The sequence below is a fragment of the Anomalospiza imberbis genome, chromosome 4, assembly GCF_031753505.1.
Source record: "Anomalospiza imberbis isolate Cuckoo-Finch-1a 21T00152 chromosome 4, ASM3175350v1, whole genome shotgun sequence".
NCBI lineage: Eukaryota > Metazoa > Chordata > Aves > Passeriformes > Viduidae > Anomalospiza > Anomalospiza imberbis.
In genome coordinates this window covers 22,242,706-22,270,461 of record NC_089684.1, presented here as the reverse complement: position 1 = coordinate 22,270,461, position 27,756 = coordinate 22,242,706, and the positions used below count along the sequence as shown (strand labels likewise).

The following is a 27,756-nucleotide window of genomic DNA, read 5'->3' as shown; positions in this document are numbered from 1 at the left end:
TTATTCCATACATGGAGAGTTTAATGTATCAGGTTTATGTATTTGAGGATCTTTTACCTTATTCAGGATTTTGATTTAGTAAGTGATACCACAGTGCTCTGAAATCACTATACAAGTACAAGTTACACTTAGCAGAACATAACAATTGACTATATACACGAATTGCAATACAAATATGGTTCTTGTTTTACTAGTCTTGTTTGATATGCTCACTGTCACAATGCTGATCATCCCTAGTTGCTGGGAAGGAATGTGGACTAAAGCCAGCTCAAGCCTTTCTCTCTTCAAATGTCTCCTTATTAATGCTCAGCTTTGGTACTGTGTTGGGTTCAGCCAGATGTACACTGTCCTGTGCTGATTTGGCTAACTCAGGAAGACAGTCACACTCTTGCTGATGTATTTATTAACTGTTTGACAACAAACATTCATGTAACCAGTCTATTCATGCAACAGGCACAGTCATTTAACTAAAAGGCTGCTCTCTGGTCCCTTTTTTTGTTACATCCAGCTTTCTCTGCAACAGAGATGGTAAGTGGATTTTGTCTGAATTCAGTGGGAACATGTCTGTGTAAGAATGCCTAGCATATTTTCAGAGGCAGGCACAGGAGTATTTTTACATGCATCAGGGTATGGAAAATTTGTGAAAAGAGCCCAAACAGGTTTTTTTTTTCCAGTGGAAATTTTCCATCATGAATCTTGTTACTTTATCTTTTGCAGACAAGAGTCTATTGCCACAGTGATATTTTTTTCATATATGAATCTCCAGTTTAAAATCTTTTGGCCTTTCTAAAGTCAATCAGAAAGGTTCTTTTAAGGTCACTGGAGACAGACCTTACCCTTAAGTACTAAGATAGAAAGCCATGAGAGATTCATCAAAGCAATATATTCCCCTGGAAGTACAGAACCCATTAGAGTCTAATGTTTACTAATATGCAAACTTTGGTAGAATTTAACTTAGTCTCTTAGTCATGTTCTCCTGTTCTCATATATATTTGCAAAATTGTATTGTTGCAGACAGAGATAAACTGCATTCATGTGAACTTAATTTTATCTATTTGTTTGGGAATGGGGCTAAATTGTAAAACAGCTTAATAGACTTGGGGCTCATTAGGTGTTCATTATAAATACATCTTTATAATCAAATCTCATGTAATTTTGTTACTGTGGAATTAATACACTCATAATGGAAAACACAGTACATTTCTGCTTCAATAGTAAAGGAGCCTGTTATATTTCAATAAGTCAAACATAAATGCCACAGGTCAGAGACAACTGAAGCAAAGTTTTTTATGCCATTGGTTTATTCTGGATAATCCCTACAAACATTGTTGTGGCTAAGGTGTAGCGATGATTTTGGATTGAGACATGCATATGTCTTCAAATTCTTCTTCCTCTCCAAAGCAAAAAAAAATAAGAGATTCCCAAAAGTCTCACAATATTTATAGCTAGGGTTTGTTAGTGGAATCTGGTTTGCTTTCCTGTGGTATGGATACCAAGTCCCAAAGTAGGAGAACATTGTCCAGTGTTGCCCTTCTGGCAACATTAAATGTTTAGGAATAAACATCTGCTGATGTGTGCAGTGAACTGATGAGGCTTGAGGCCGTGGAGACAGTCTTGGAATTCCTCTGTGAGCAACCATTGAAGTTCAGGTCCCTTGGAGCTGCTCTTTTCTTATGGCTGGCATGCGTGCTGTCTCCATCGTTAGTGTCGAACACCACCGTCATGCTGGAGTCCATCCTGGACACAGCGTAGAGGCTGCTCTGCCGGGTGGGGTGGAACCTGGCTGCCTTTAGCTCCAGCTCGTCATAGCTGGACACCTCAATGAAGGGGCACCAGCGGAAAGCTCGCTTGAAGCCAGCTCGAAACCTAGGGGGAAAGAAGCCTGGTGAATGCTTGGGCTGGGAGAGCCAGTCCCAGGCCTTCATCTGAAAACACAAAGTGTTGGCAGGATACTGACTTGGCCAATTATCCTGCCCCTAGGCCTGGGTGTGCTGGAGTCACTGGGAGTTTCCTTAACTGAAGTCTGAGTTGGGCAAAAAAGATAGTGGTAACAGCTCATTTCAGTTTCTGATTTTCTATATGCTGTCCCTGCATTTTAACATTGGTATTTTTCTTATAATGAATTTCCTGTCTTTTGCCTGTGCAAAGTAAACAAACACCAACTTTCATAGAACTGTCTTCACAGAAATTGTTTTGATTTGACCTCTAATGAGATCTGCACCCATATTTTCATCTTCTTTCAGCAGGAAGCTTTGAAACTTTCTTTTCTCTAAAATGCCATCCCAGCTTCCAAATTTCAATATCCTCTGTGTCTCTCTCTAACAGAGATGTTTGTATGGGAATGATGTAATGACTAATAATTGTTCATGTAAAATATTTGGAAAATAATTTTTAATAATTAAGAGGATCCTAGAAAGTTGAAATCTGAATGTGAGCAATATATAAACAGGCATTTTGAGGCTTTAGAGCATCAGTGTTTGCAATACTCATACAGAGGCAGGGATTTACCATAAAGACCATTGTTACATTTTGTGTGTATACATTTCCAGAATAAAAGTTTAATATATTAGAAAAGTAATTCCCTATGTATCTGTGTATAACTGGAAAAAGAACACATTTACACCTAGATTTAAAGCTTATTTTTTTTTTGCTTTCTCACTTGTCTTGCTTCTCTTGTTATCTTGTTTTTTTTTTTAACAATCAGCTCTGTTGTTTAGCCTTTCTGTAGGTCTTTTGGAGCAGTGGTTAAACTACCACAGTGATGACTGCAGGTAAAAATTCAGATTAAGTGTTCTGTTAAAGTTAATACAGATCGCACAGAAGTGACTTTTCCTTCCTCAAATTTTTACACGTTTACGATGGAGTTTTCACATGATGACAACCAAGCAGGTAGGCTGCTATTCAGCATTCTATGTTTACATGCAGTCCATATTTTGGAAAAATACTGTAAGAACCTCTGATGGAAATGTATTTAGTGACAGGAATTGCAAAACAAAAGCATCTTTAAACTGTATTACTTTTCTTGGCACCTTCCATCCTCTTTCTAATTCAGGGCATGTTTTTTCTTCATCTTGAAATAATGCTCTCTTTATCTAGATATGTAATATCCTAATTAGCCTGGAAGATGAGGCTGGGGATAGATGTTCTGTCTAATACTAGATCCAGCAGAGGCACGAGTTGATCTGACTCCCAGCAACAAGCTCTATTTTCCTATTTAATGAAAAGGAAGCAGACATTCTGGTATCTTCATTTCAATATGGAACTTAATTATAAGAAAACTGTCAGCAGGACTTCATTCTTGCATCAAATTCTGAATAAGGTGACCTTTAGTACGTCTCAAAATATTAATTTTTCTTTGGCTGTATTCTTTAATCCAGACATTTAATTTTGCAATTTGCAAGTGTCAACATAAACCACATCAGAGATATTATTTTTTTATAAATACTTTTGTAACTGTGCCATAAAAAGTTTTTGAAGAAAATGGGATTGGTTTAGAAGTTTTATGGTAGTATTTGAAAAATATGAGGCTTCATTATTCCTTGCCTTTGATTTTGCAGACACTGGACACTTACTGAAATCTAGTTTCTGTTGAAATTAATGGAAAATTTGCCATTTGATTTAGTTTTGTTCTGGCATGCTAAAACTTTACCTCATCTTTAAACAGTTGTAAATGATGAAAAGCTCACCTTTAAACAGTTGTAAAATGATGAAGAGCTCATCAGAAGGCTCTATGAATTTAGTCATTACCTTATCTTTTTAAAAGATCATGAATGTTAATCGTCATAAGTTATCCTTATCAAGAAGGATGACGCCAGTGTTTTTACACCAATAAAAACTCATTAGGATTTGTTCACTTTTATTGGAGTCCTTTTGACAAGTACTGCATGATCTTTAGTGGGCGTTGAGAAATACCTTGCAATATTGGTATAAAGTTTGACAGTAATTAAACTGGGCACTGGCTGCTAAGTCAAAAGAGATTTGAAATAATATTTGAGATTACTTATTCAATCTGATTCATACTGACTGAGTTTGTGAAGTAATTAATTGTTCTTGGTGATCTTTATCCAGTAATGCTAGAAGTACTGGTGAATAGGATGGCCAGGATGTTTGTGTAGATCCTGGTCCTATAAGTTGAAATGAAAGATTTGAGCCCATTCTGCAGTGCAGTTGTCTCAGACTAGCAAGTATTGGTAAAATGTCACCAAACTCAACAGGTGCAGTGCCTTTGAAATTCAGAGCGTAATGTCTTGCTGTCAAATAATACTGTAATTTAGTGTTAAATAATAAGAATATAAACATTAGTATAATATTTATCAGCCTGTTGCAGATCTTGGAGCGCAGAAGAAATGTAATGCTGAGATACACAGAACATAGTAAGTCACATTTTGTATTGCATTCTGCCAGCAAAACAAATTTGGGGCTACAATTAGTGAACATACAGCTTGCACTCTGTATCACTAATTACCATCTTCTTTATATTTTGCAAACCAAAACTATTAAACTGCTATTGTTTTTTTTTTTGTTTTTTTTTTTTTTTTTTTTTTTAGTTTTGCAGGTGTGCACGGGAAGGACTGGTTTCTGAAAACTGATTTTTGCTCTGAAATTTTAAGTAGACCAGAATATTTACTGGAAGTCCACCTGCAGGGTTTTGGGGGTTCTTTTCAACTACAAACCTAAAGAAAGGGGTATTTTTTTGCATTTTGTTTTTTTTTCCCACTAACTGGAAGCTATTTAAGTGAAAATTCTATGTCTGTTTTTCCATTTAAGCAGTTCATATTAGTGGTGAAGTTATGCACCTCATTTCATAACCAGCTCTTACCTCTTATTAAGACAGCAGTAGATAATGGGATTGTACATTGTAGAGCTCATGGCAAGCCAAAAGCTGGCTAAATAGATTTGCTGAATGTATTTCCACCGATTTAATTGTTGATAGATCCCAGTAACTATGAAGTAAATGTGGTAGGGCAGCCAGCAGACGGCAAATGTCAGCACAACCACAATCATCATTTTTACCACCTGAAAGAAGTAATAATGATATTTAGCCTTTTTAATTTGGACTAGCATTTCAACATTCATTAATAATTTTCTTGTAATTAATTTTTAAAGTTAGTCAAAGGAAAGCTAAATATGCTTTTATATAGTTTTTCCTTTTAATCTGACTCAATTATTTTTGTCTTGACTGGAGATCCTCTTTTTCCTAAGAAAAATAGCAGGAAAAGCTTCCCTGACTTTATTTGTATTGATTTTTGCAAATAATGTATTTGCTTGCTTACATTTGGGTATTTAAAATATCACTTCTTTTCTGTACATCTAACCATGGCATAAGGTTACAGAGTATTTTATTCGGACACCTCATTTTGGCCTTTATTGACCTTGGTGTTTATTTTTATTGTGGTCTGCAAGTCTATTTCTTGTCCCCAGTTTTTAGATGTGATTTGAATAGCTCTGCATTGTAGGAAATGAGCAACTGTAGCATCCTGTGTAATTTCAGAGCCTAACAATTCCCTTGGCTGGTGATGCTTACTTGTTGTTTTCTGCAGGCATCACATCTGCTAGCTACCATAGTTTCCAGTAAGCACAAATGAAGAGGAGCTCTGCTTTGTGCTCTAAACATGTGAAGAAAGCTTGAAACTCATGTAAACTTTTCACTCCCATCTTTCTCTTTTCAGCTATGTCAAATACTAGCCCAGCTACCATTTTCAGCACAATATGTCACATGTTTGCACCACAGGTTTTCTTTTTGTAGCTGAATTGAAACTAGACATGATAGATCTGTGCTGGGAAGTCTCTTGTTCATTGGTACTTGTGAATATTGAGGAATAACAGGGATCTCTACGAGCAGGTCCTATATTTTCTCTGTACAAAGTGCTATTTCATACTGTTTCTAGTTTTACCAAGGGAAAAATCCAAAGAGCTGAAATTTGCCATACTTACATGTCTTTGGTTAATGTTTTTATAAAATTCCAACTAACATAATTAAATCATTTTACATATAAATGTTATGGTATCCTCCTTAATTTGCATTACATCTTCCTATGGGAAACATGAAGCAATTTTTTATTTAATAGCTGGCACCAATTAACAATCTTTCCTGTTGGATAGGACTGTGATGTGCAAGATTTTGCTTATAAGAATACTTATTATTGCTGATATATATCCACTGATCATCACTTAAAGGCAAAAAAAGAGGTGTCTGGCCACATATGAAGCATTAATAGTATTTGGTTCTTCTGAAGCACTTTTCATCAGTTAACTAGAAAACACCCTGTGATCAGGAAGATCATTGTTATAAAGGACGGCAACACTCCAAAACAGTATCACTTTTACCTTTCACATGTATGTCTGTGTGTCTACATCTAGGCATATATAGAAGTTTATGGGAATATATATGTGATTTTTGGGATGGTGGGGGAAAGGTTATGATTTTATGTGGACAGAAATTTCTGGACTAAACTATGTATGTGAAATGATGCATAAAAATATGTTGTCAAATCAGTCTATCATTAAACGGCATCACCATTTCACTGCTTTTGACATAACTTCCACTGTTCTGCTGGGGACTTACTCCTCTGCCTTGCACACATTGTATAGATAGAAGCCATAATTCTGTAGTTTTACCATGGTACTTAAGCTCCCTGTCATTGATTTACAGGTGCCCTTTGCTTGTTGTTGTGTTTTTATAGGTCTGTCAGGAATGATAAGTGTTACCTCAGCACCTTTCAGGACTTCTGTAATTTCAGAACACTAGAGAGTCTTAATTATTTACCTTGATATTTAATCAGCGAGCCTTGCAGTACCAGCTGTGCATGTGAAATTTTTCCTAGAATTAGTCATCACTGGAATATCATAGGTACTGAATGAAAGGATTTTTGTGTCCAAATTTTCAAAGTGTAAACAGGTAAGTCTGTATTTACAGTGTACATTTTGTCTGTGCAGTGCTTGAGAACTAAAACAGTAGAGCTTCCCAGCAAGAAATGTAGCTTAATCTAGTTGAGCACTGTGTCACTCATGCCCCAGAGATGTTAGAAATCACAGAAAGAGTCCAGGTTGCCTGTTTGGCATACTTAATTGTGTTAATTTTTTCCAAAAGAAAGTTGTTTGTCTTTTTTCTGACATCCAAATGCTCATTGTATAGTTTTATGTGATATATTGAAGGGCAAGGCAAGCAGTGCTTCCGGAGTCTACTTAAATGTCTCCTAAAGCTAATAAGCCATCACAAGCTGCACAAAAAAAAAGCTTTTAGAGTTCAGCTACTGCAAAAATTATCCTTGAAGGAATGAAGTTGAAATTACTATTAAATACAACATGTCAGGTTTTCTTCAAGGGACCAGAAATCTCAAACTAACTTTTACCCTGCAAAGAAAATCCACAGTTTTTCTTGTCACAGTTTCAGGCAATTCAGTTCTAATTTTGAATTGTTAAAGTTTTGAAATGAAAAATGCCAAATCACCCCCAGAGAATTCCATCTTTCCCTGCAAGGTTACTCTTTTGTTTAAAACAAAATACTCGTAGTTTAAAAGAGTGAGATTCATATAAGGTTTTCTTGTTGCTGTTTCTGTCTGGAAATCTATGATTAAATATTTAGTCATCATCCTCCTGAAAGCAGGAATTTCTGAAGCAAATAGACAAACTAGACAACAAGCTACAGATAATTTTTAGATGGACATTAGTGTTTGATTTAATTTGTGAAGTAATGAGTCACTTGAGTGACAGACAGTGAGGCACCTTACATTCTCAATCATTCAGGTTTGCATGTCATTTTAAGTATTTATATAGTACAGTGCACTTATTGACATATTTCCTAGGATAAATGAGATGTTGCAAGTCTGTGTGGTGTAAAATTGTTGGAAACAGAAGGCAATTAAGGTTAAATTTGAAGTCAAATGCAGAAATTGTGAGAGGAATCAAAAAGACCTAGTCTGTTCTCTTTTCATCATCTAAGAATGACTATGTGTTGGCAGAAATGGAGGAAAAAAAAGAATCAGGAGAAGGAGGGAGATTGTTCCCAATGTCCTTTTCCATTTCAGAGAGAGGCACACTGCAAGGCCATACCTTGCAGTTTATTGCTGCGGTTCTTGTCTGTAATGTTGGTCCTTCCAGCATAAAGTTTCATTTCTTGATTATATCAATAACTATGAACAGAAAGTTGACTTCAAGATCTATAAACCTAGGGCACCTTGAGTTTACTTGGAATAAATTCTGATGAACAACTGCCAGTAAACCAACAGAGAAAGTAAATTAAACAGGCCCAGTATGAATTTACCACAAAATCTTATCTTTTCCCAGTACACTGTGATGTTTCTCTAAAGAAACTCCAGTGACACTTCACAGATTCTGCAACTGCAGAATATAAAAGAGATCTTCAGTGTTGGGGTTGTTTTTTGACTACTTAAACCTGTGACTTAAAAACTGTGACTACTTAAACCTGTGACCTCTTTTTTAGAGGTCTGTTCTGTTTCTTGTTTTTGAGATATTACTGTTTTTCAGCTGCTTTTCCTTCTATTCTGACTTGCATAGAATTCATTAATAAGAGTTTTCTCTTGTGCATTAGGAGACATTTCTAAAGCAAAAAAAATGACTGAATTCAGTTGCTTAGCTTAAGGTCTAGCTCTGTTCCTGCCACCATTTAACCATGGAGCTTTCCAAAATGTGAATTGTAGTCAAAATCTTTTATCCCATTTTCCCCTGGTGTTTTGTTCAGTCTCCCTCTGTGTGTATTGTGGGCAGCATGTCTGGAGGAAAGAGGGTTTTTTCTGTTCTAGGCAATACTTTTGTTAAATGAGTTGTACTGAGTCTCCCAGTTGTGCAACCTGCATGCAAGTCTTGAGGCAAGATTTGTAAATGGAAAATCAAAGTATCTATTTTATACATTGATTTTCATCAACCAGTCCTGCTGATATTAATGCACTACTGCCTATGTGTAAGAAAAACTATGTCTAGAGACGAAAGTTAATTTATGTGCTTTGTAGTCTTTTCCTTTAAATCCTGTCTGAGTAAGAAGCATTCTTTCATTAATGGATGTAATGAGAAAAAAATGTATTTAAAAGAGCAAAACTGATGTAAGTTCATTGGAATTGTAGTTTGCAAGTTTGCCTTTGCTGTGAAACACTTGGAACAGTAAAAGTGAAAAGGAACTAACAGATTCTGCTACACTTAGAAAAACCATCAAGTACATTTATTTTTCCATCCTGTTTTTATTTTGCATGAAGAATAGCTAGAAGAGTAGTCTGATTTAAGATGTAGCATTGAGAACAGCTCTTGAAAGATTGGGAATAACATATACTTTTCTGAGAGACTCAGTTGCTGCTGGAGGAATGTAGCAATTTACATTGCAAGGCATTGATTTGCCAGCAATACCTAAGACTTGGACCATGCAATCATTTCCTTTTCCATCTTCTCTGCAGCTCTTTACTGCCTTTCTAAGTCATCTTTGATACTGCTGCTTCTACAAGTGCAGGAATTTGGCTTTTAGTTTCATTTGCACTTATATCACAGGGAACAATGTATTAATTTCAGAACTTTTACTCCTGGCTGTTATGCAGATATAAATGAGAAGCAAAGGATTTAAGAACCCATGGAGTGTAGGTCTGTCTTTGTTTACCCTCTCTTGGATGCTATTTATTCGTGAACACAGCTTAAACACAATTCACAGATAATCCCTGGAATCATAACTTTGGCCCTGTGCTCTTTTGGGAGAAGTAAAATGCCACACTAACATTTCACAAATTGTTTCTCCAAACATGTTAGGATGCAGCCAGTAAATCCACTTCGCAGTCCTGGGGTCATATATAGCACTTATGCATGAAACACCAGAGAAGAAGGAACACCAATATGTCTTTGCTTATTTGGAGTAATCTCCTGAGATAGTAAACTATCTCTCTAAGAAAGTTAGGATTCAAAGGTAATTCTACTGGCAGTAGTACAGAGACGGAACTGACTTCTGCAGTACCAAGTGCTTTGACTAACTCAGGGATTTTCTGTATTCTTTCAGCCCATAGGAAAGGATGGATTATTAATAGCTGAAGGAGATGCACATTTAGGGGGAGAAAGTATGAGAGCGCTTGGAAGTCTTTCAGCCAGGTAAGGTATTTGCCAGTTCCAGTGCTCCAGATAATTTTAGTCTTCTGACTTACATTTTCCATCTGTTTTTCTCAGTTACTTGAAATAAAGAAACTGTTTCTCATTTCAATTTGCATAATCCCTTGTTGCAAACAGAATTCATCATCATTTACTTTTTCGTTAAGCTCTAAAGTTCAAAAATATATTATCTTCCAGTGTGAAGTAGTTTTTAATTAGTTTGCTTTCTTCCAAATGCTCAGATGTGGGACTCCCCTCAAACCAAAACAATTCTGACCTTTTTTTATGAGTGGTCTTAGCTACTGCTGTTTTTAAATTATGTTTCCCCAAAGTTGCATAGAACACAGGTTTGACAGTGACTTTGAAGTCTCTCAACATGTGAAGAAATATCTGTTCCAATGCAAAAAAGGGGTAAATATTTTGCTCGGAGTTTTATTTTCCTTGAGAATGCGTGATTTTCCAGGCATCTGACTGGGGGAAAGGAGTAAGAGTTTTCACAAGTTTTATGTTACTTCATCTAAGAAGAGATGTCTCAGTTTCTCACAAGAGATTGTTGGATATTAGGAAATATGCTAATGTCTGCTGCTCAAACTAAGAGGTTTTTTTCTGTAAGGTAGACAACAAGTAAAGGTTGGTGGCCTTGTATCATTGTCTTGGTCTTAAGCATTGAGTAGCATAAGTTTATGTCCTTTAGAAAATTACTCTGAGTGGTTGTTGTGGGATTGGCATTATTGGGCATGATAATCCACCCGAGATCTAGTTCTGGAAAAAAAGTGAAAAAGCTGGTCTAGTGCTTTTGTACTTAAGATTCATACCACCACTTATTTTACAGTATTTTCCTTCCTTACCTGGAATGAATGATGTGGCGTAATTCATTTCCATGCCTCCAACCAAATACGAGATTTGGTTTGGGGGGAAATTGAATTGTTTTATTTCCACCTTATTCACCTAGGGGAATTAAATAAGTGATTTATATAATTAGAAGCCATTTGAATGTTTACCATATTTCAATTTTGGCACAAGAACATAATGAGAAGCAATGCAGATTGTTTATTATGTGGTTTGAAAAACCTTTTTTCTCTTTTCTGTTGATAAGAACTATGAATTATTCCTGGACTGTAGTTGTTTAAATTGCATGGCAAAATTCTGTCAGGAAAAAAGCACAGTTAAAGCTATTTTTTAGTTGCCATTATGCATTTGCAGTGTTAATAGCATCTTCCCTTTCAAAGTTTGAAGAAAAAACTTATTACCACCTAAGGAAAAAAAAAGGCAAAAAATTAAAATATTATTTCTCAATCTATTTTCATTCAAATTGACTTCAAACAAAACTGTAAATGTCAGTGATGTTGAGGTTTATATTTTGAATTTCATATACCTGGTTTATTTTTGTCATTCTTCAAATGACTTTACAAGGATGTGAATTTATTAAGAGAAGTAGACTTGTAACTCACATACAGAATATTTTGGAAATACTTGTCAATAAAAAGTTGTACATGCTCTGGTCAATTATTGAAGAAAAGTATCTGGAGTGTCATTATCTTGACAGCATCTACTTTTGTACAGACAAACATTGCTTCAAGTATTAAAGTATCCACATGACTTGGCCATAATGGTCAACACATTGGTCATTATTGTACTGGCTTGATACTCCTGTGATAGCCCAATTTGTGGAATAAAATATAAGCTGACCCATGCCAGGGTGGCTGAAACTCTTTCCTAGGAAACCTGCTTTAAAACCTGGGGAAATAAATTACTTCTGTCCACCCCAGAAAATGAGTAATGAAATAAAGATGCTTTGAATAGGTTGCAGTACAGAAACTTCTAAAGAATTAAATTCTTGAGTTAAAGGATTAGATTTGTTAGAAGGCATTAACAGACATAACCTCTGTGTGGAGGTGTGTGGATTTCTGCTTTAACTCAGAAAAAAACTGTGATGAAATTATGTTTTGTTTTGATGTGAAGAGCATCCTGTAATGAATGCAAAAGTGTGTGGGTGTAATACTGGAACTGCAGTTCTGTTCTGCTGAATATACAGGCCTTGGCTCTGCAGTCCTCCAAAATGAGCGATCTGCATCAGATATCCTGGGCTTTTCACTACACAGATGCTTGGCACTCTTCTGGAAAGCTCAGCAGACTGAAAACTCATGCTAAAATTAATTTGTTCATAACTTCCCTACAGGGACTGGATGAGGAAGGGGCTTCTTAATCACTCTCTCCTATTTCTCTGAGTGTGTGTGTGTATATATATATATATATACACACATACATGTATTTTTACGCACCCATGCACACACAGAGTACTCTTCATGTGGTCATAATTTAGGATATGTAATGGCATAACTTTGACTGCAGATTGGATGATACAACAAAAGACCTTTGAAGTTTCCAAGGTTTGTTTCTATGCTGGTGAAAAAATTTGCATACAATTTAGTGAACACACTTTGTCCTGAATGTGGGATTTTAAGGTTATTGGTCTGGAGGGTCAGGTCCCAAACTTGAACTTGGGGAGAGCTGCACAGAGAAAATGAAGTGTCTTAAAAAACCTAACTCCATAGTTTGAAACTTAAAGAACTTGAAAGACACTTGGCTTTCATTTGTCTTTCTTGTAGGTATCTTGGTTTTATTATCAATGAATGTGTATAGTTGAATTCAGCAATGCATTTGAAAACACGCTGAGCTCACTGACATTGAAGTGAAGCATTGTTGAAATTTTTTGTCTCTTAACCTAATGTTACTTCCATTCTTAAAAATATGAGGCACTAGTTAGCAGAAATTTTTGCTCTAGGATTGTTCCTAGACTTTATATTTCACATAAATTTTCTGTGAATAGTGATGAAAAATATAAAAATAACAAGGAGAAACATCACAGCAACTGTGAGTGCACAATTCTGAGCCTACTCACTGACCATGCAGAACCAGTCTCTTAAATCTGCCTCTGACCTGGAGGTGTTGCCAGCTGTTCTATAAAAATGCATTGACCAGAAAACTTCCATCAGTTTGTCAGTAAATATGTAAACTGGCAAGGCTTATGCATAGTATAAAGCCATTTTTAGTATTTACTCTGCTTTTACTTCTCTGTGGGTGTGGGAAAGATGTGTTTGTTCACAGTTCATAGCTGAGTTTTAGGACCTTGAGGCAACGAATGGAAGCTGGTACTGCTGCTAAGTGTTCTGTTGCTATTTGGAGAGAGAGCAGAGAAGAACAGCTTCCAACAATTTTGTTATATTTCACTGTGTCAGTCATGTTCAGAGAATGATCAGGCTGAGGTCTGACTTTATTTTTACCTCAACAGGAAATCTTGTTCAAAATTATGGGCAGATTAAAAAGATAACAAATTGCTAGGAAAAAAAAATCTAGAAAAGGAGAACCGGTGAACCCTTTTTTTCCCTGAAGCTCTAAGACAATAAAACAACTCTGTAAAAAATATTTTAACATGCAATGACAGTAATTCCCTTGTACTTCATGCCCCACTTTTTCCCTAGGCAATTTCTGACCTTAAAAATAGTGAGACTGTGAAATAAAAATCATGATTCACAACATTAACAATTACATGGTTATTCCCTACATTTTTAGTAGGTTTTCAGTCCATATACTTGGTAGTAGAAGGAATTTACAGAACTTTTTGAAACTTAAAATCAAAGCTTATTGGTTATTCTGCCTCATCCTTCTGGAAAAAAAGGTGCCTCTCTGTATGTATGTGTTTAGGGAGGGGGTCATACATTGTAATGAATGTGATGATTGTGCAAGAGCTTAATGGTAAATGAAAAAGCCCAAATCAGGCTTTCATGTCAGTAGTCTGTATTCTTGTATACGTTCTTCTATGGGAACGTATTACTGATCAAAATAGTGACAGATATCTTATTTGCTAGTATTTTCACTAGAAAGATACTCATATGATATTCTGACCCTCATTACCCTTTTCAAGTTTTTCTTAAGCTTAGAGAAAATAAGCTTAAAAAAGTCCTATTCTGCAAACTTTTGGCTGTAATAGCAATTACTTGCAAGTAGAGACTTTAACTATAGTGTTAATAGTAATCTGGTGAGTCTGGCAGGGTATTTGTCTTTATGGTTATGGAACAACTGCTCAAAATGTTAGTGGAACACTAGCATCTGCAGTCTGGCCCAATAACCTTCTCAATGGCCAGTCCTGGCCCACATGCAGAGCCATGGAGAAGAGCAGCAGGCAGGGAAGCATCTGTGCTCTGTAGGAAGCATATACATCATGTCACATCTCCTTGCGTAACTAATTCCATCTACAGGGTTACAAACCAAATTTTAGGCACGCGAAGCAGTTTTGAAGTCAGGCTTAGCTTCATTAGGATTGTTTTGCATCTGCTGTATTACCTAGGCTATTTCATACTTTCCATGAATACTCGGAGTTGAGGATATCATAGTAAGAGGTGCCCTGAAGCAGAATGAGAAGAAACCTATCTTTACTTATTAATTTTTGTAAGTAATTTTACCTGTTATATTTCACTACTGAGCATGATTTGGGAAACACTTTCCACTGGAAAGATGGTTGAGAGAAAAAATTATTGAAAGTATTTAATACTAATCTCTCTCCAATCTGGGATATATTCTCAAAGTATCAGTCTTGAGATCTACCTAATTTAATGTATTTACTGAGGAGTTTTGTACAGCAAAATAAAGGCATGCCAGATAAGTTTGATGACAAGACACTTCTGAGCAACTTTGCTGCTACAGAAGCAAGAAGGAAGCGGGATGTGTAATAACTGTGGGAGCAGAAATGAAGTTTCACAGTGCTGGTCATATACTTTGTATGGTACCAGTAGTGTTTGTGTCCCTAGGTGGGGTGGTGGCAGTGACAGATATCACAGAGCAGATAGGAAGTGCTGGACTGGTACTGTTGCTGGTTTTAATGGGTTGTTTTACACTGTACTTCTATAGGTGTGCCCATACTCAGAAAAATTCTGGGATCTGCTCAGTTAAGGACTAATAAAATTATCTGCTGTGAATTTGTTTGCCTGTTGCGAACAAAAGAGGAGGAGACAGATGTTACTGATTCATTATAGCAAGACTAGGTCATCCATTTTATGAAAGGAAAAAATGAGATATTAGGATGTTCCAGATGAGGCGTTCTCAGTGGAGAACAAGGAGTTACCCCTGTGCAGGACCATGGTGACACTACATTACTGGCATTCCTTGTCTGGTTTTGATCACTTGTTACATAAAGGTGTTATATAAAAGATGATCAGAAGCACTTGTTTCATTTATGTAACAAATGTAAAGAAAGACTGAGAGAAAAAATGGACATAAAAACATCTGTAGAGCTGACAACAGTGAGATGTTAAGTGATTCATTAAGCTAACTGAAAATAATGGCATAGAGCTGTCTATGAAGGAATTTAGCCTGGAAAACTGAACTCTAGAATTGGTGAGATTTTTTTAGAAGATGGAGGTTTAAGATGGTAGCAGAGGATTTATCTAAGAGTTGTTTGTGGTGACAGGCCTGAGGGCTGGTTCCTGTTCTGGGTTAATTTAATGTTTTAATATTGAAAGACAAAAACTAACACTTTGAATGAATAAGTGGAGAAAGCACTGGATAGCACAGTTCGACATCTTCCAGTGTCTGGCAAACAAGGGAGGAATTTGTTTTCTGAAGAGCCTTTAAAACCATGTGAAAATTCCTTCTTCCTGTTTTCTTTTTCTTTACACTAAATAAGAAATGTGACATTGTCAAACACAAAACTTTCCATGACTCATTGATATGAAAATCTTCAAAAATATTTAATTTCAAGAGTAGCTTCACAAAATCTGAGATATATGACTACATGATTATAACCTCAGAGGAGACTGACTTAAATGTATGAAATCATAAAGTCAGACTAATCACTTCAGGAACTTTTCAATCACTTCATATTTTGCTTAGGGGAAACACAGTGTATGAGCATAAGCTGCCACTTTGGTATTTTTGTTACACCTTCAGTTGCCTGAGGAATTAATCAGTGGACATTTCTATGCAAGGACTGCAGTCTTTAAAAAGCATCTCTGTTTCTATTGATTGTTGGCTGATAACAGAGCAGTGGAGTGTACAGAAGTGGTGCTAGCTGGTGTAAGTTGTTCTTTAACCTCATATTATTAAGTCTTTTTTTCTTTTTTAATGTGCTGAACAATGATTGCTGAAGTTGTCAATGTGGCTGCACTGAAGTACACCTGTGGTTTTCAATCACGATAGAGCTTTGGCCAGCAAGGTGATCACAATGCACCAGCATTTTGGATAAATGATAATTTTACTGTAGCTGCATGAAATTTCAGCTAGTCAAGCAATACAGCCACCCCATACATTATAATATAAGCCATAGTGCTGTGACTGTTAGATCAGTGAGATCACCTCTTCTTAAAATAGTGTTTATTTCTCTAGCTCAATCTTCTATGTTAACTCTCTTCCAGTATTTATTTAGTCTGTTTTGCACTTTGTTTCCGTTGTCAGTCTCTGCATAGTCAAAGAGAAGACCAATTTACAGAAGATGGACCAAAAAATGATACAGGCCCCTATTTTTGGCAGGAGATACACAGTATTCATATCAAACTGAGCTTCTGCACCTCATTACCCCACAACAGGATGGGTAGGTTGTTTCACATATCACTCTCAGAAATGCAAGATCAGCTAAAGGGAAGAGGTGTGTGAGCAAGGTGCTCTGACACCACCATGGCAGTCGTTTCTGCCCGGGCACACAAACGAATCTTCAAGGTGGAAACACTCGTGCCCTGTGAATAAATAAATGATGGGAAAGGCACCATGGCAATGTAAGTTCTTTTCAGCAGACTGCTTTGCATGGCAGGTTTGCGTGATCTGTAGTCCTATATTATATGTAGGGTGAAGATGCCTTCACTGCACATACAGCATGTTCTAGGATTTGGTTCTCTTTGCACACCTAAACATGTCTAGTGAATATTTTGGCATATATGCAGCCTTGGCAAACCATTACCTGAAAAAGACCATAAAATTCTGTGTTTCTTACTGTCTGACTTGTAAAAACTAGTCACAGGTGATGATTCAGTGTATGTAAGGGCATAAGTTATCAAGATTGGGCTTTCCCTTGATATCTGTAGTACAATTTTCTGTAGAGTAGTTGATTCTGGGGGATGTTTTTCATTTAGGATAATAGAGTTATATTTACTTTCTGCTACATTAAACTTCTATTCCCTTATGTAATTTTGAAAATGGCATATAATATATAAGTTAGTGGAGCACTGCTGGTTCTCATGCTGGGATAAGCCAGAAGATGGATTTCTTAAATAACCAATTTTAAATAATTGATTGAAGATTTTAAACTTACCATGTCTTTATGCTGTCCCATGAGGAAGCAATTACTTTCCAATCTTGAAAAAATTTGAACAAATATGTAGGATAAAAGTGAAGTTTCAAGATAGTGTAGGAAGTCACATGCAAGACAAACCCTTGGACCCAGAGTGTCAAAACATTTTGTTTCACATGGCTGGATGCAAACTTTCACAAAAGGTTTTATGAATGGAGCAATATCTAATCCTAGTCTGTCTGTATAGGCTTAGTGGTTGCTTGTTAACTAGAAGCATCTCTGATTTCAAAGTTAATTATTGGTTATCATCTGATCTATGAGTTCATAGTGTAATATTTTCATCACCTATTTATTTTGAATAAGCTTTATATAATGAGTATAGTCTTGTTTTTTCAAATCTGTGTCAGCCCATAATTAATTCAGTATTTTAAGTTTTGATGCTGTGCTGCAATGTTTCAGGCTTTGGCTTTCTTGCTTTTTTTTTTCCCTTTTCCTTTTCTCTTTTTTCCTGCCTCTGCTGTGCAATAAACTACTCCATAGAGAAACAATCTTTTTTTTTTCAGTCTGACTTCATTAGCTACCTTTTAATGCCAGCAAAAGTATCATTATTTCTAACTAGTGCTTTTCTTCGTAAAGTGTGATATAAAATATACATGAATATGTTTTCATGTCATTTATTCATATGTGATAAAGAAATAAAAAATGAAAACCTGCATTTTTAATGGCACTGAAAGTCAGTGAGAAGTTAGGAGTATTTTTATAGCTGCACTGCTATGTAAAAACAGGAGTATAAAAACATAGGACAGTTCTTTCTGAATCAGACAATTGCCCATCTGTCCTGCTGTTCTGTCTCAGAGGCAGTAGGAGGTGCTGTTTATCCCATGAACCTGGCCATTTTCCATCTATTTTCCTAATACTGTCCCAGCACCCAAGATTGTACTGAAGAGAAGTGCATCTCTGATTCATCCTTTCAGTATCTACTTGGACATTAGGGAGAATTTTTGGGGCATCAGGAAGCATTTCTTCACTGAAAAGGTTGTCAGCCATTGGAGAAGGCTGCCCAGAGAAGCGGTGGAGTCTTTATATCTGAAAGTGTTCAAGAAATGAATGGACATGGCACTTAGTGTTGTGGTCTGGTTGACAGTGGAGGCTGGTCAGAGGTTGGACTTGTTGATCTTGGAGGTATTTTCCAACCTTTTCCAACTCTATGATTGATTAATTTATTGTTTGTTAATTTTCCTAAAACCTTTCTGAATCCTCTGAGATCATAAGCATCTGTCAGGAGAACATCTCAGATGCCCTTTACTGACTTTTAAATTACCCTTTCTTAAACTGCTCTCTCTTTAACCAGCCTGGTGCTGCTCTCCTACTAGTTCTTGTATTTCAGGATTTGGTGATCAACAGTTTTTCAGGCACTTTATACACTATGTTTGTATTTCTCTAAACTCTGCCATCTTGTCCCTTGGCCTTCTTGTCTCCAAACTAAAAACATTTTAATTGCTTCATAGGTCCTTTGATCATTTTTAGCTGCCCTTCCGTGGACTTTCTCTGAATCTATGAAAAGGAGGGGAAAGAAAGAGAACAAACCAGGGAAATATGTGTGAAGTGTTCATAAAGGAGTTCTCACAAAGGCTGTGATTTGCTAGCAAACATATGGGGCTTTTTTTCTCATTTTATACTCAAATTTGAGAAAAAAAAATTATATTGAAACAATGTGGCTTTTAATCAATCTTCATTGCTAAAATAAGTTGAGATAACACCTCAAGCTATGTTAGGAGAAGCTGAAAATACAGGCAGAAGCATAAGTGTGGAGGAATGAAAATTACTGATGAATGTGTGACTGAATGAAAATGACGTCACAAAGTAACAATCATAAGTAAAAGGAAGAGCAAAGGAAATATAAAAGTTAAGGAGAGCATTTTCTGTTCCTCTGTATTCTTCCCATTGTGACCAGGCAGTAGCATCTTCTGTTAAGGTAAATGTTCTTTTTTTCAGCAAACTGTTGTATCAAAACCGTACCTCTTGATAAAAACAATACTAACTGGTTTTACTTGCAGTACAGGATTATTCCCTCTTAGGGTTTAAGTAAAGCTGAAAGAATGATTGAAACTTGATAGATAGCTAAAGCAGGGTGTGGAGACAACATCTGAGAGCAAAAATTTGCAGTGAATATAAAGAACATTTTGATCTAGTGACTCTTACAGTAATATTATGAGACACTTGTATAAACTTGTTATGTGTGACACCATTGAGACTATAATTCCATATTGTGAAAATGGGAATTGCAGGAGAATAAATGATGTTCAGCTGAACATCAGTCAGTCTCATGCCAGGAGTTTTAAGAAGAAGGGATAATGGCTGCAAAGTCCCCACAAATAGCAAATGTTCAGAAGTTCAAAAGACTGATACCAGGCAGATTTAAATGGATCATCCCTGAGATATTTGAGCTGTGTGTCAAGGAAAAAAAAAAAAAAGGCAAAAGTAGTTTTGTGGTTTCATCCAGTCCTGAATTTCTAAATATTTTGTCTTTGACCTTAAAGATACTAAGCATGACTTAGTGTTGTCCAAACTACATTGTGCACTGTGAAATTCCTTGAATCCTTCATCCCTTAATGTTGCTTTCAGGAGGATTCAGAACTGCATTGCCTAATCATCTATATGAAATGATGAGACTATCTGTTTAACTATGAACAACTTCCTCAAGCTTCAAATCTTTTGGTGGCAAACATTGTTTCTTTTAAAGATCTTACATGAACTGTTCACTACCTTCTTAATATTAAATACCATTTCAAACAACCCTAATGTCTAATCAGACACCTTTGTGCTGTACCATTGCCTGATATGAAACGTAGTTAGCTATTTTATATTTCTTCTTCATTATAAGTGCACAGATTTTCCATATGTCTTCATACCTATATACTAAATAGCAAGAAAAACAGATTATTTCTTTGCCTGAAAAGAGCAAAGCACTAGCTGTGTTATCAGAGGCAGGCTGAGTTATGGCTTTATTTGGATTCCAGTCTGTTAGTTCCTCTCCATGGATAACCAATTATGATTCATCTTTCCAAATACCAGTTATTTCATAAATCCTGCTGGAGAGCACAGCAGTGTGGCTAAAGCGCTGTCATGGAGCTCTACCCATAAAGTCACTGATGCAGTTATAATATCACAGCACATAATTTAATTCCCTTGTTGCATGTCTTGAAGGTATGCATCCCCATAGGATTTCAAAGCCTTTAATTAAGGATGTTCTTCTTTGTCTCTTGTATATATTTAGAATTCTAAACAGGTGCTGTTTTTAAAGTATTCAAGGGATTTAATTGGGCTCTCTATTTCATATAGTAAAAGCCACATTTGGTCTTCAGAGACCTCTTGTTTCTATATCACAAGATAATTATTTTACTTAGTCATTATGATAACAGGTCCTGAAGTTCTGGCATGTCCTGGTTCTGCAATAATTTATTAATTTCCTTTCCACATTTGCTTTTGCAAGTTGTGTCTGTTACAGAAAGTGATTTCTGCAGTGTCCTGAAAGAAATGAAAATGTTAGTGTTCTTCAGAATTTGCAGGAGATCCTGTGTTGTCTCAGGACCCAATATGCCCCACTCTGCTGTTGCTGCAGCCCAGTAGGGTAAGCCACTGTTCAAACATACTCACAGCATCAGGAAGTGAACTGAGCAACTGAAAATGTGCTCATCGTTGTGAATTAGAGGTTTGTATTGGGGTACCATTTTTTCTAATCTGAAAAATTAAATATATTGTAGTATAAAAAAATGTGTCAGAAATAAAAAAAGCAGAAGGCTGTCTTACTAAATAAGTTAGGTTAAGAAAAAGAATGTTGTAGGAAAGAAACCTTCATTGCACTACAGCATCAGGAAAATGAACTGGAGATAATCAAATAGTTCATAAGCAATCCCAAGTCTAGTTAGTTTAAGCCATACCTACAGTGGAAGAGATTGAAAGAAAATATCTGAGAAAACTTGTTTGCATTTCTCACAAAAAAGGTATTGTTTAAAAATCTAATTTATTTATACAAGCAGGCTGATCAGTGCTTATCTCAAATACGCATGGAACTTAATCACCTGACCGTTACAGCAAGATTCACTTTTTTTTCAGTAGGATGAGAATCTTCCCTAGCAAGAGCTAATGGTTTGCTAGCCCATTATTCAAAAGTCAGTATCTTAACTCTCTGAAGGCTGAACCTTTTGCCTTAGTCTGCCATAGCAGACAGAGTGTGTGCTGCTACATGTGAGCAAGAAGTTAAAACCCAAATGTTTCCTTTATTTAATGACAAACATTAAAGTTATGAAAAGAACAGCCAGTGAACAGAGAAGACAACTTGTCAGACTTAATCAAATTTTGTATTGAAGCTGATCTCTCGTTACTGCTATTTCAAGTGATTTGTTTTTTCTGAAAGAATTTACTGTGATATGTTGTAACACAATTGCAGATGATTTTATAAGTATTCACTTAGTGGTATTTACTGGAACAGTACCTTTCTCTTAGCTTTGAGCTGCTCATGATATTTGTTGGATGTGTCACCTGGTATTTCTCCTCCCCAGAGGGTAATTCCCACCATGGAATAAGTGATGCCCATGACAAGCAGTGGGAAGCAGTAGACCAGCACAATCACAATAATATGATACCTGAAATGAAAAGGTATTAAAATGGTAAGTGCTTTCAGAGGAGCTGTAACAATGGAATGGGCTGCTACAAGTCAAGACTTCTATTTTAGCACAAATCATGTTTTCTATTAACTGGTTAATAGAATAGTCCTTGGTGTTTTCACTGTCTTTTTGAAAGTCTTGAATTGCATTGCAAATTTATGTACATTTTAATGCATGTGCTTTGTGGAGTGTCTAATGCTGAGCCTGCACTAGTATATATTATGACTGATTCCATAGTTATCATGATTAGTGACTGCAGAATAAGGTGTGTTTGTCCATAACTAGCTGAGTTGATTTAATCACACAGCCAAGTATCATGAGGGCAAGTTAGGCATTTGGAGCTCTAGTCTGGACCGTAAATTAAAGAGGAAAATAAGTTTTTTAGTGATATATTGATGCAACGATAAGAGTCCTGTCACCCACTGTTCTTCATATGGCAGATCTGTTGCACAAAGACAATACAGATCTGCAGCTTGTGTGCAATGTAGTCACCACTGCTGACATCAGCACTGGGAAAACAAAGATAATTTCTTTTGCCTCCTGTTAGTTCCTGGTTAAATGCCAGCTTCAGATAAAATCTTAATGAATGATAAGTGAAGAATCCCCAGCTGTCACTGAGTGTGACCTTCCTGCCCTAAAGAGAAATGCCTGTGTATGGTCCTAAAGTGATAAAAATTACATATGACTAGGACGTCTTTCACCTGCCTCAAAAAGAGCAAAAGGTCAAATTTGATTCTAGATGGTTACATAGGCTTTCAGCCTTGAACACAATGTTTTTCTTAAATGTCAGTGATGACATGAAAGGACAGATGCCTAAGTAGCCACTTATTCCTAATTCTACCAGAGGGACAAACAGGATATATTTAATTTAATTGACTGATAATCTCACTTTCAGGAAGTGGAGCCAGTTATAGGTTATCCAGTTTTCTCTTTTGGACTTGTATCTGACATAATTGTGGTAGTGTAACAGAATGAAGTGGCAAAATCCAGCCCACCCGTGAAGAGATCTAGAGAAAAAAAAAACCTGGTTAGGGCCTTCTCATTCTCTACAATTACCTGAAAGGAGATTGTAATGAGGTGGATGTTTGTCTCTTCTCCCTAGTTACAAGAGAAGAAATGGTTTCAGGCTGTGCCAGAGGGGATTTAGACTGAATATTAGGAAAATCTTTTTCATGAGAAGGGCTGTCAAGCATTGGTACAGGCTGCCCAGATGATCAGTTGATTCACCATCCCTGGATGTATTTAAAATGTGTGGATGTGGCACTTAGGGATATGGTCTAGTGGTGGACTTGGTAGTCTAAGGTTAGTGGCTGGACTTGATGATGTTAGAAGTCTTTTCCAACCTGAATGATTCTATGGAGAGACTAGAGATCCTTGTTTTTCCTGGTTAGGATAAAGAGGAAGCTTGCTTTGAATGCATGTTATGTTCCCAATTCTGACCATCTCTGTCTGTATGGAAGTAGCCATCTTATGTGGAGCAATGACAGTAAAAGTGCAGCACAGGAGGGAGCACACTCAGATATGGAAGAGAATTTGTTCTGTTTATCACATACAATCCTTTATCATCCTTAGAAAGCTGGCTCTGCATTTCTCAGTGATCAAAGCTGTTAGTTATTCTGCATGTAGAGTATCTGCACCACACCAGAGATTTTGCCAAGTCCATTGTATGTCTAAACACCACCATGCACAAGTTTAAAAGAACAAAAGCTTACGTAAAATGCTGTTTTGGACCACCTGGCCATGCTACATAGCAAAGAGTTCTCCCAGGCATCACCTTGGTTATGGAGTATAGGCACTGGGGAAAGGCCAACAGGAATGCCAAAATCCATATGCTCCCAATGACCACCTTGGTAGCAGTTGCAGAGAGCCTAGGTTTCAAGGGATCAATAATGGCCATATATCTGTAAGAGAAAGCAAAAACCTCTGTGTAAGAACTCTTCAGAGATTCACATGTATCTAGAATCAGCCAAAGCTTAAGATAAAAGTGGAGATATTTGTCTTCCTGCAGTTCTGATGTCACTGTGCTCTTTGTACAGTTCACCTCCAATGAAGGCAGTGCTGGAAGAAGGTGGTTCATTGGATATTATTTTCCGGTTAATAATATGTATATTAGTAGAGAAACTATTTTGCTAAGAGTTAGACCATTCTGTTACTGTACAGCCTGATTGAAAAGCAACAATGCAGCTGGATCCTCTGTTGCTCTGGTAGGTCATACAACATTTATTTCTTATACGAAAATTTACAGCCAAGCTGTCAGGATTATTAGTCATCTGTCCCAATGCTATAGGAACCTGGTAACTCCACATGCATTTATTTCAGTAGAGATAGATTGACTTCAGATTGTCTGCCAAAGAATACCAGAGCAACTGATTTATACAGAGACTGAGAGAAGAGCCAATTTAGGACTGGTAAAATCACTAAGGGAAATAGATGCATAAAGCAAGAAAGCATCTCATTTGCCTTCTCAGTTCCTGTGCTCCCAGGTAGGATAGCACTCTGTGTTGCCCCACAATTGTATTGGCTGTTAATGTATGCTGGTAACCTTAGAAGAACATGCAAAAAAAGAATCAAAACGTTTAAGTAATTACAATGTAGAAGCTCAGAGAAAAAAAAAAAGCAATGAGAAAAAAGCATCTAGACAAACAGTAATAGAAAAACAAGTCTTGTTTTCTGTTTTTTTGTTCTCTGTTACAGATGCAAGGAACAAGGGAGACACAAAATTTGTATCAATCATTTTTTGATTAATATATTGTGTTTGCTGCAATTGAAAGACTCATACTCATTTCAAATAAAGGAAGGAGTGATATATTTTAATTGTTACAGTACACATCTAGGTTCTTGGCAGACTTGTCCAAGATTTTTAGGTATAGACATTAGCCATGAGACAGTAACAATAATATTTGTAAGATAATGTTCCTGATAAGAATTTGTGCACAAATCTTCTGCATCCATTTTTACCTGCTGTGGTACACAAATTTCACTCAAGGTAGTCCTTTTTTTTTTTTTTTTAATTTTGTATTTGACAGAGGAGTAATTACAGAACAGATATTTGTTTTAGCAAAGTTAACTCTGTTTGTAGCTAATGATAAAATATGCGATAAATCCAACATTGGTCATAATACTGCTATGCCTTTTCTAGTAGACATAACTGCCCAATATCTTAAAACATCTAAGTGCTGTCAGAAACAGGAGGTGATCTAAAACATGTTCAGTTCTGAATCATCAATTTCCATATCTGGAATTTCAAGCTTGTTCATTTTTTGTTTTTACTGCACTTTAGTATATTTTCTCCATAGGGTAACAGTTCCCCTCTCTTTCATGTGCCTTTTGGTTTTTTTTATTTCAGCTAAACTGGTGCATTTGGTATTAAATAGTATGAAATAGTTTTGAGTGCTGGGGGCCTTCTGTTTCTTGAGAACAGCAGTTGGATTGTTGCCCTCTCCCATGAAGCTCCTTTCTCCTCCGAAGACTAAGTAGCACTTGGTAAAGAAGTCAGGTTTGTAGTCATGAGCGCTGTCTTTCCAACTGAGCTGGCTTTTGTGTGGAATGCCAAGCACTGTCCAAATATTTGAAGATCTTTACTTGTAGTAAGTGATAAGCTGTAAACAAATAATAATTTTCACATGCTTGTGAGACTCTTAAGGAATCTCCTTCTAGCCTGGAATTATTCCTTCAAATTGCTACTTTACTTCAGATTGCACATTGCTATTATTTTATGTGCTGTTGTCACATTTCTATTACATTCACATCATTCTTATTCCCAGTTATATTAATCTTACTCCCAGTAGATACCAACAGTAGTTCTTGTTGCCTAAGATAAAATGTGGTTGTTTTCTCTCCCTGTCTGCCCTTTAAAGACATGGATTGTTTAGGTGAAGTGACCCATACAGCTGTACTGATTGAAATTTTAACAACTGGCTGTCTGAGTAATGGAAGTCAAAGGACAAGGATCAGATGAAAAACATGCTATTTATCTTTAGAGTTTAAATTTGAGTGATAAGCCGACAGCCTAGCTGCTGCACAGGATTGATTACAAATATGTAGCAGGCAGTCACTCTAACAAGCAAAATGGAAAGGAAGTAAGGGAACTTTGACTATTCCCTCAATAATATCTTTGTGCTGGATAGATTTAGTGGAGAGTATTGACAGCTCTGTTACAGAGCCTTTGATAACAAATCTAAGTTATTCGGCTTTGCTGGTACACTAACAATTGCAGTGTGTTCTGTAAGTGTAAGTTCTCTAAGTAGCTTGTCTTAGAAACAAAATTGCTTAATTAACATAGTGAGATATTGCTTTATAACTGCAATTACTATATTCACTCAGATTTGTCATGCATGTTTGGTAGCATTTTCTTAGAGAAACCACCACTGCCACAAGTAAGTAAAGTAGAAAATGTGGAATGACCCTTCATTGAAGATCAAAAACTACATCCACATTTGAACAGAATCTGGATGTTATCTCTGTAGCCAAAAGAAGCCTTGAAAATAATCGAGTTCTTCCTGCACTGTTAGTTGTAATTTGCAAAGGAGGCACTCATGCTTCTGCTTATAATTTTGTTTGCTGTAAATGTTATCTTGCCATTACAAGTATCTAAGGGTAGTTTGTCTGTTTCTTTAGGCTCAATCTGAAGTAGTGGTAACTAAACTTTTGGTTTGCTCTCGCTTTTGATCTCTCTCCATTCAGCAAGGGTGCTTCTAGCAGGCATGAAAGCTCCTGCTAGCACAGGCTAGGGGTTCCATACTTAGGTGTTGCTCAGAAAATCAGTGAGGTAAGGAGTCTAAGGATGGGATAATGGGTATGTATGATGAGCATATTGCCCCTGTATATTATGATACAGGGCTGACAACTGTCTCTCGTATTTCGTGGTGTAGTTCTGTCATTATGGCTAACTTTTTTACTCTGTATGATATCCTTACATATATTAAGGGTGGAAAAATGCCAGTAACAAGGGAGAAGAGTAGACATGCTGTCTGAATTGTGCACTGAATGGTGCTGAATATGGTATAGAAATAAATGTTTGAATATGCCAAGAGTGAAAGAGAAAATTATGAGATACAGGATCTAGCAAGAGAACTGAGAATGGGGAGCAGTTTGCTGAATGAAAAAAATAGAAGTGAAAAGAGAAAAATGAGAAACTAATAGGAGAAGCAAAGAAAGGAGAATTGTAGAATAACAGCATATAGAAATTGTGTTGAGAGAGGAGAGAATAAGAAAGGAAACTGGGGGTCACGTAAAAGGCATGACAAAAATCAGCCCTAGCATAGCAGAGATTCCAAGGACTGGTATAAAACTAGAACGTTTTGGCAATGTGGCTATGTGGTGGCAAGCCCTTCTACCTCTGCAGGCGTATGGGAGAGAACTCCCAGAGAGTGTTTCTCTCTGTAATCAGCCAACCATAAACAGTGAGCAAGGAGAACAGCAGGACTTCTTGGATGCTCCAACATCATCTGTCTTACACACTGTTCTGCTACTCCACAGTTCTTTCAAGTGGTCTGAACTTCATCATAAAATCATACAATAAGCTGAGTTGGAAGTGACCCATGAGGATCATTGAGTCTAACTCCTGACCCTGCTCAGGACCATGCCCAAGAATCACATTGTGTGCCTGAGAGCATTGTCCAACTGAGACAGGCTGTGCTGTGCCCACTTCCCTGGGGAGCCTGTTCCAGTGCCCAGCCACCCTCGCGGTGAAAAACCTTTTCCTGATACCTGACCTAAACCTCCTCTGACTCA

General features: G+C 36.7%; 1 protein-coding gene and 1 long non-coding RNA gene across 2 annotated transcripts in view; one reads left to right on the top strand and one right to left on the bottom strand.

The window, feature by feature from the left end:
• Nucleotides 1-847: 847 nt before the first annotated feature.
• The window catches only part of TACR3 (tachykinin receptor 3), a 36,715-nt gene continuing 9,806 nt past the window's right edge, over nt 848-27,756 (bottom strand). The window contains exons 2-5 of the mRNA XM_068187476.1: nt 23,736-23,924; nt 21,852-22,002; nt 4,820-5,016; nt 848-1,866 (exon numbers count right to left, since the gene is read on the bottom strand). Of these exons, the coding sequence (XP_068043577.1) occupies nt 1,551-1,866; nt 4,820-5,016; nt 21,852-22,002; nt 23,736-23,924 (853 nt within the window). The 3' untranslated portion in view covers nt 848-1,550. The remainder of the gene's footprint in view (nt 1,867-4,819; nt 5,017-21,851; nt 22,003-23,735; nt 23,925-27,756) is intronic.
• LOC137472413 (uncharacterized) overlaps nt 3,080-27,756 on the top strand; it is a 46,181-nt gene continuing 21,504 nt past the window's right edge. Inside the window, exons 1-3 of the long non-coding RNA XR_010998169.1 lie at nt 3,080-3,319; nt 9,992-10,080; nt 21,919-22,030. This is a non-coding gene — a long non-coding RNA (uncharacterized lncRNA). The remainder of the gene's footprint in view (nt 3,320-9,991; nt 10,081-21,918; nt 22,031-27,756) is intronic.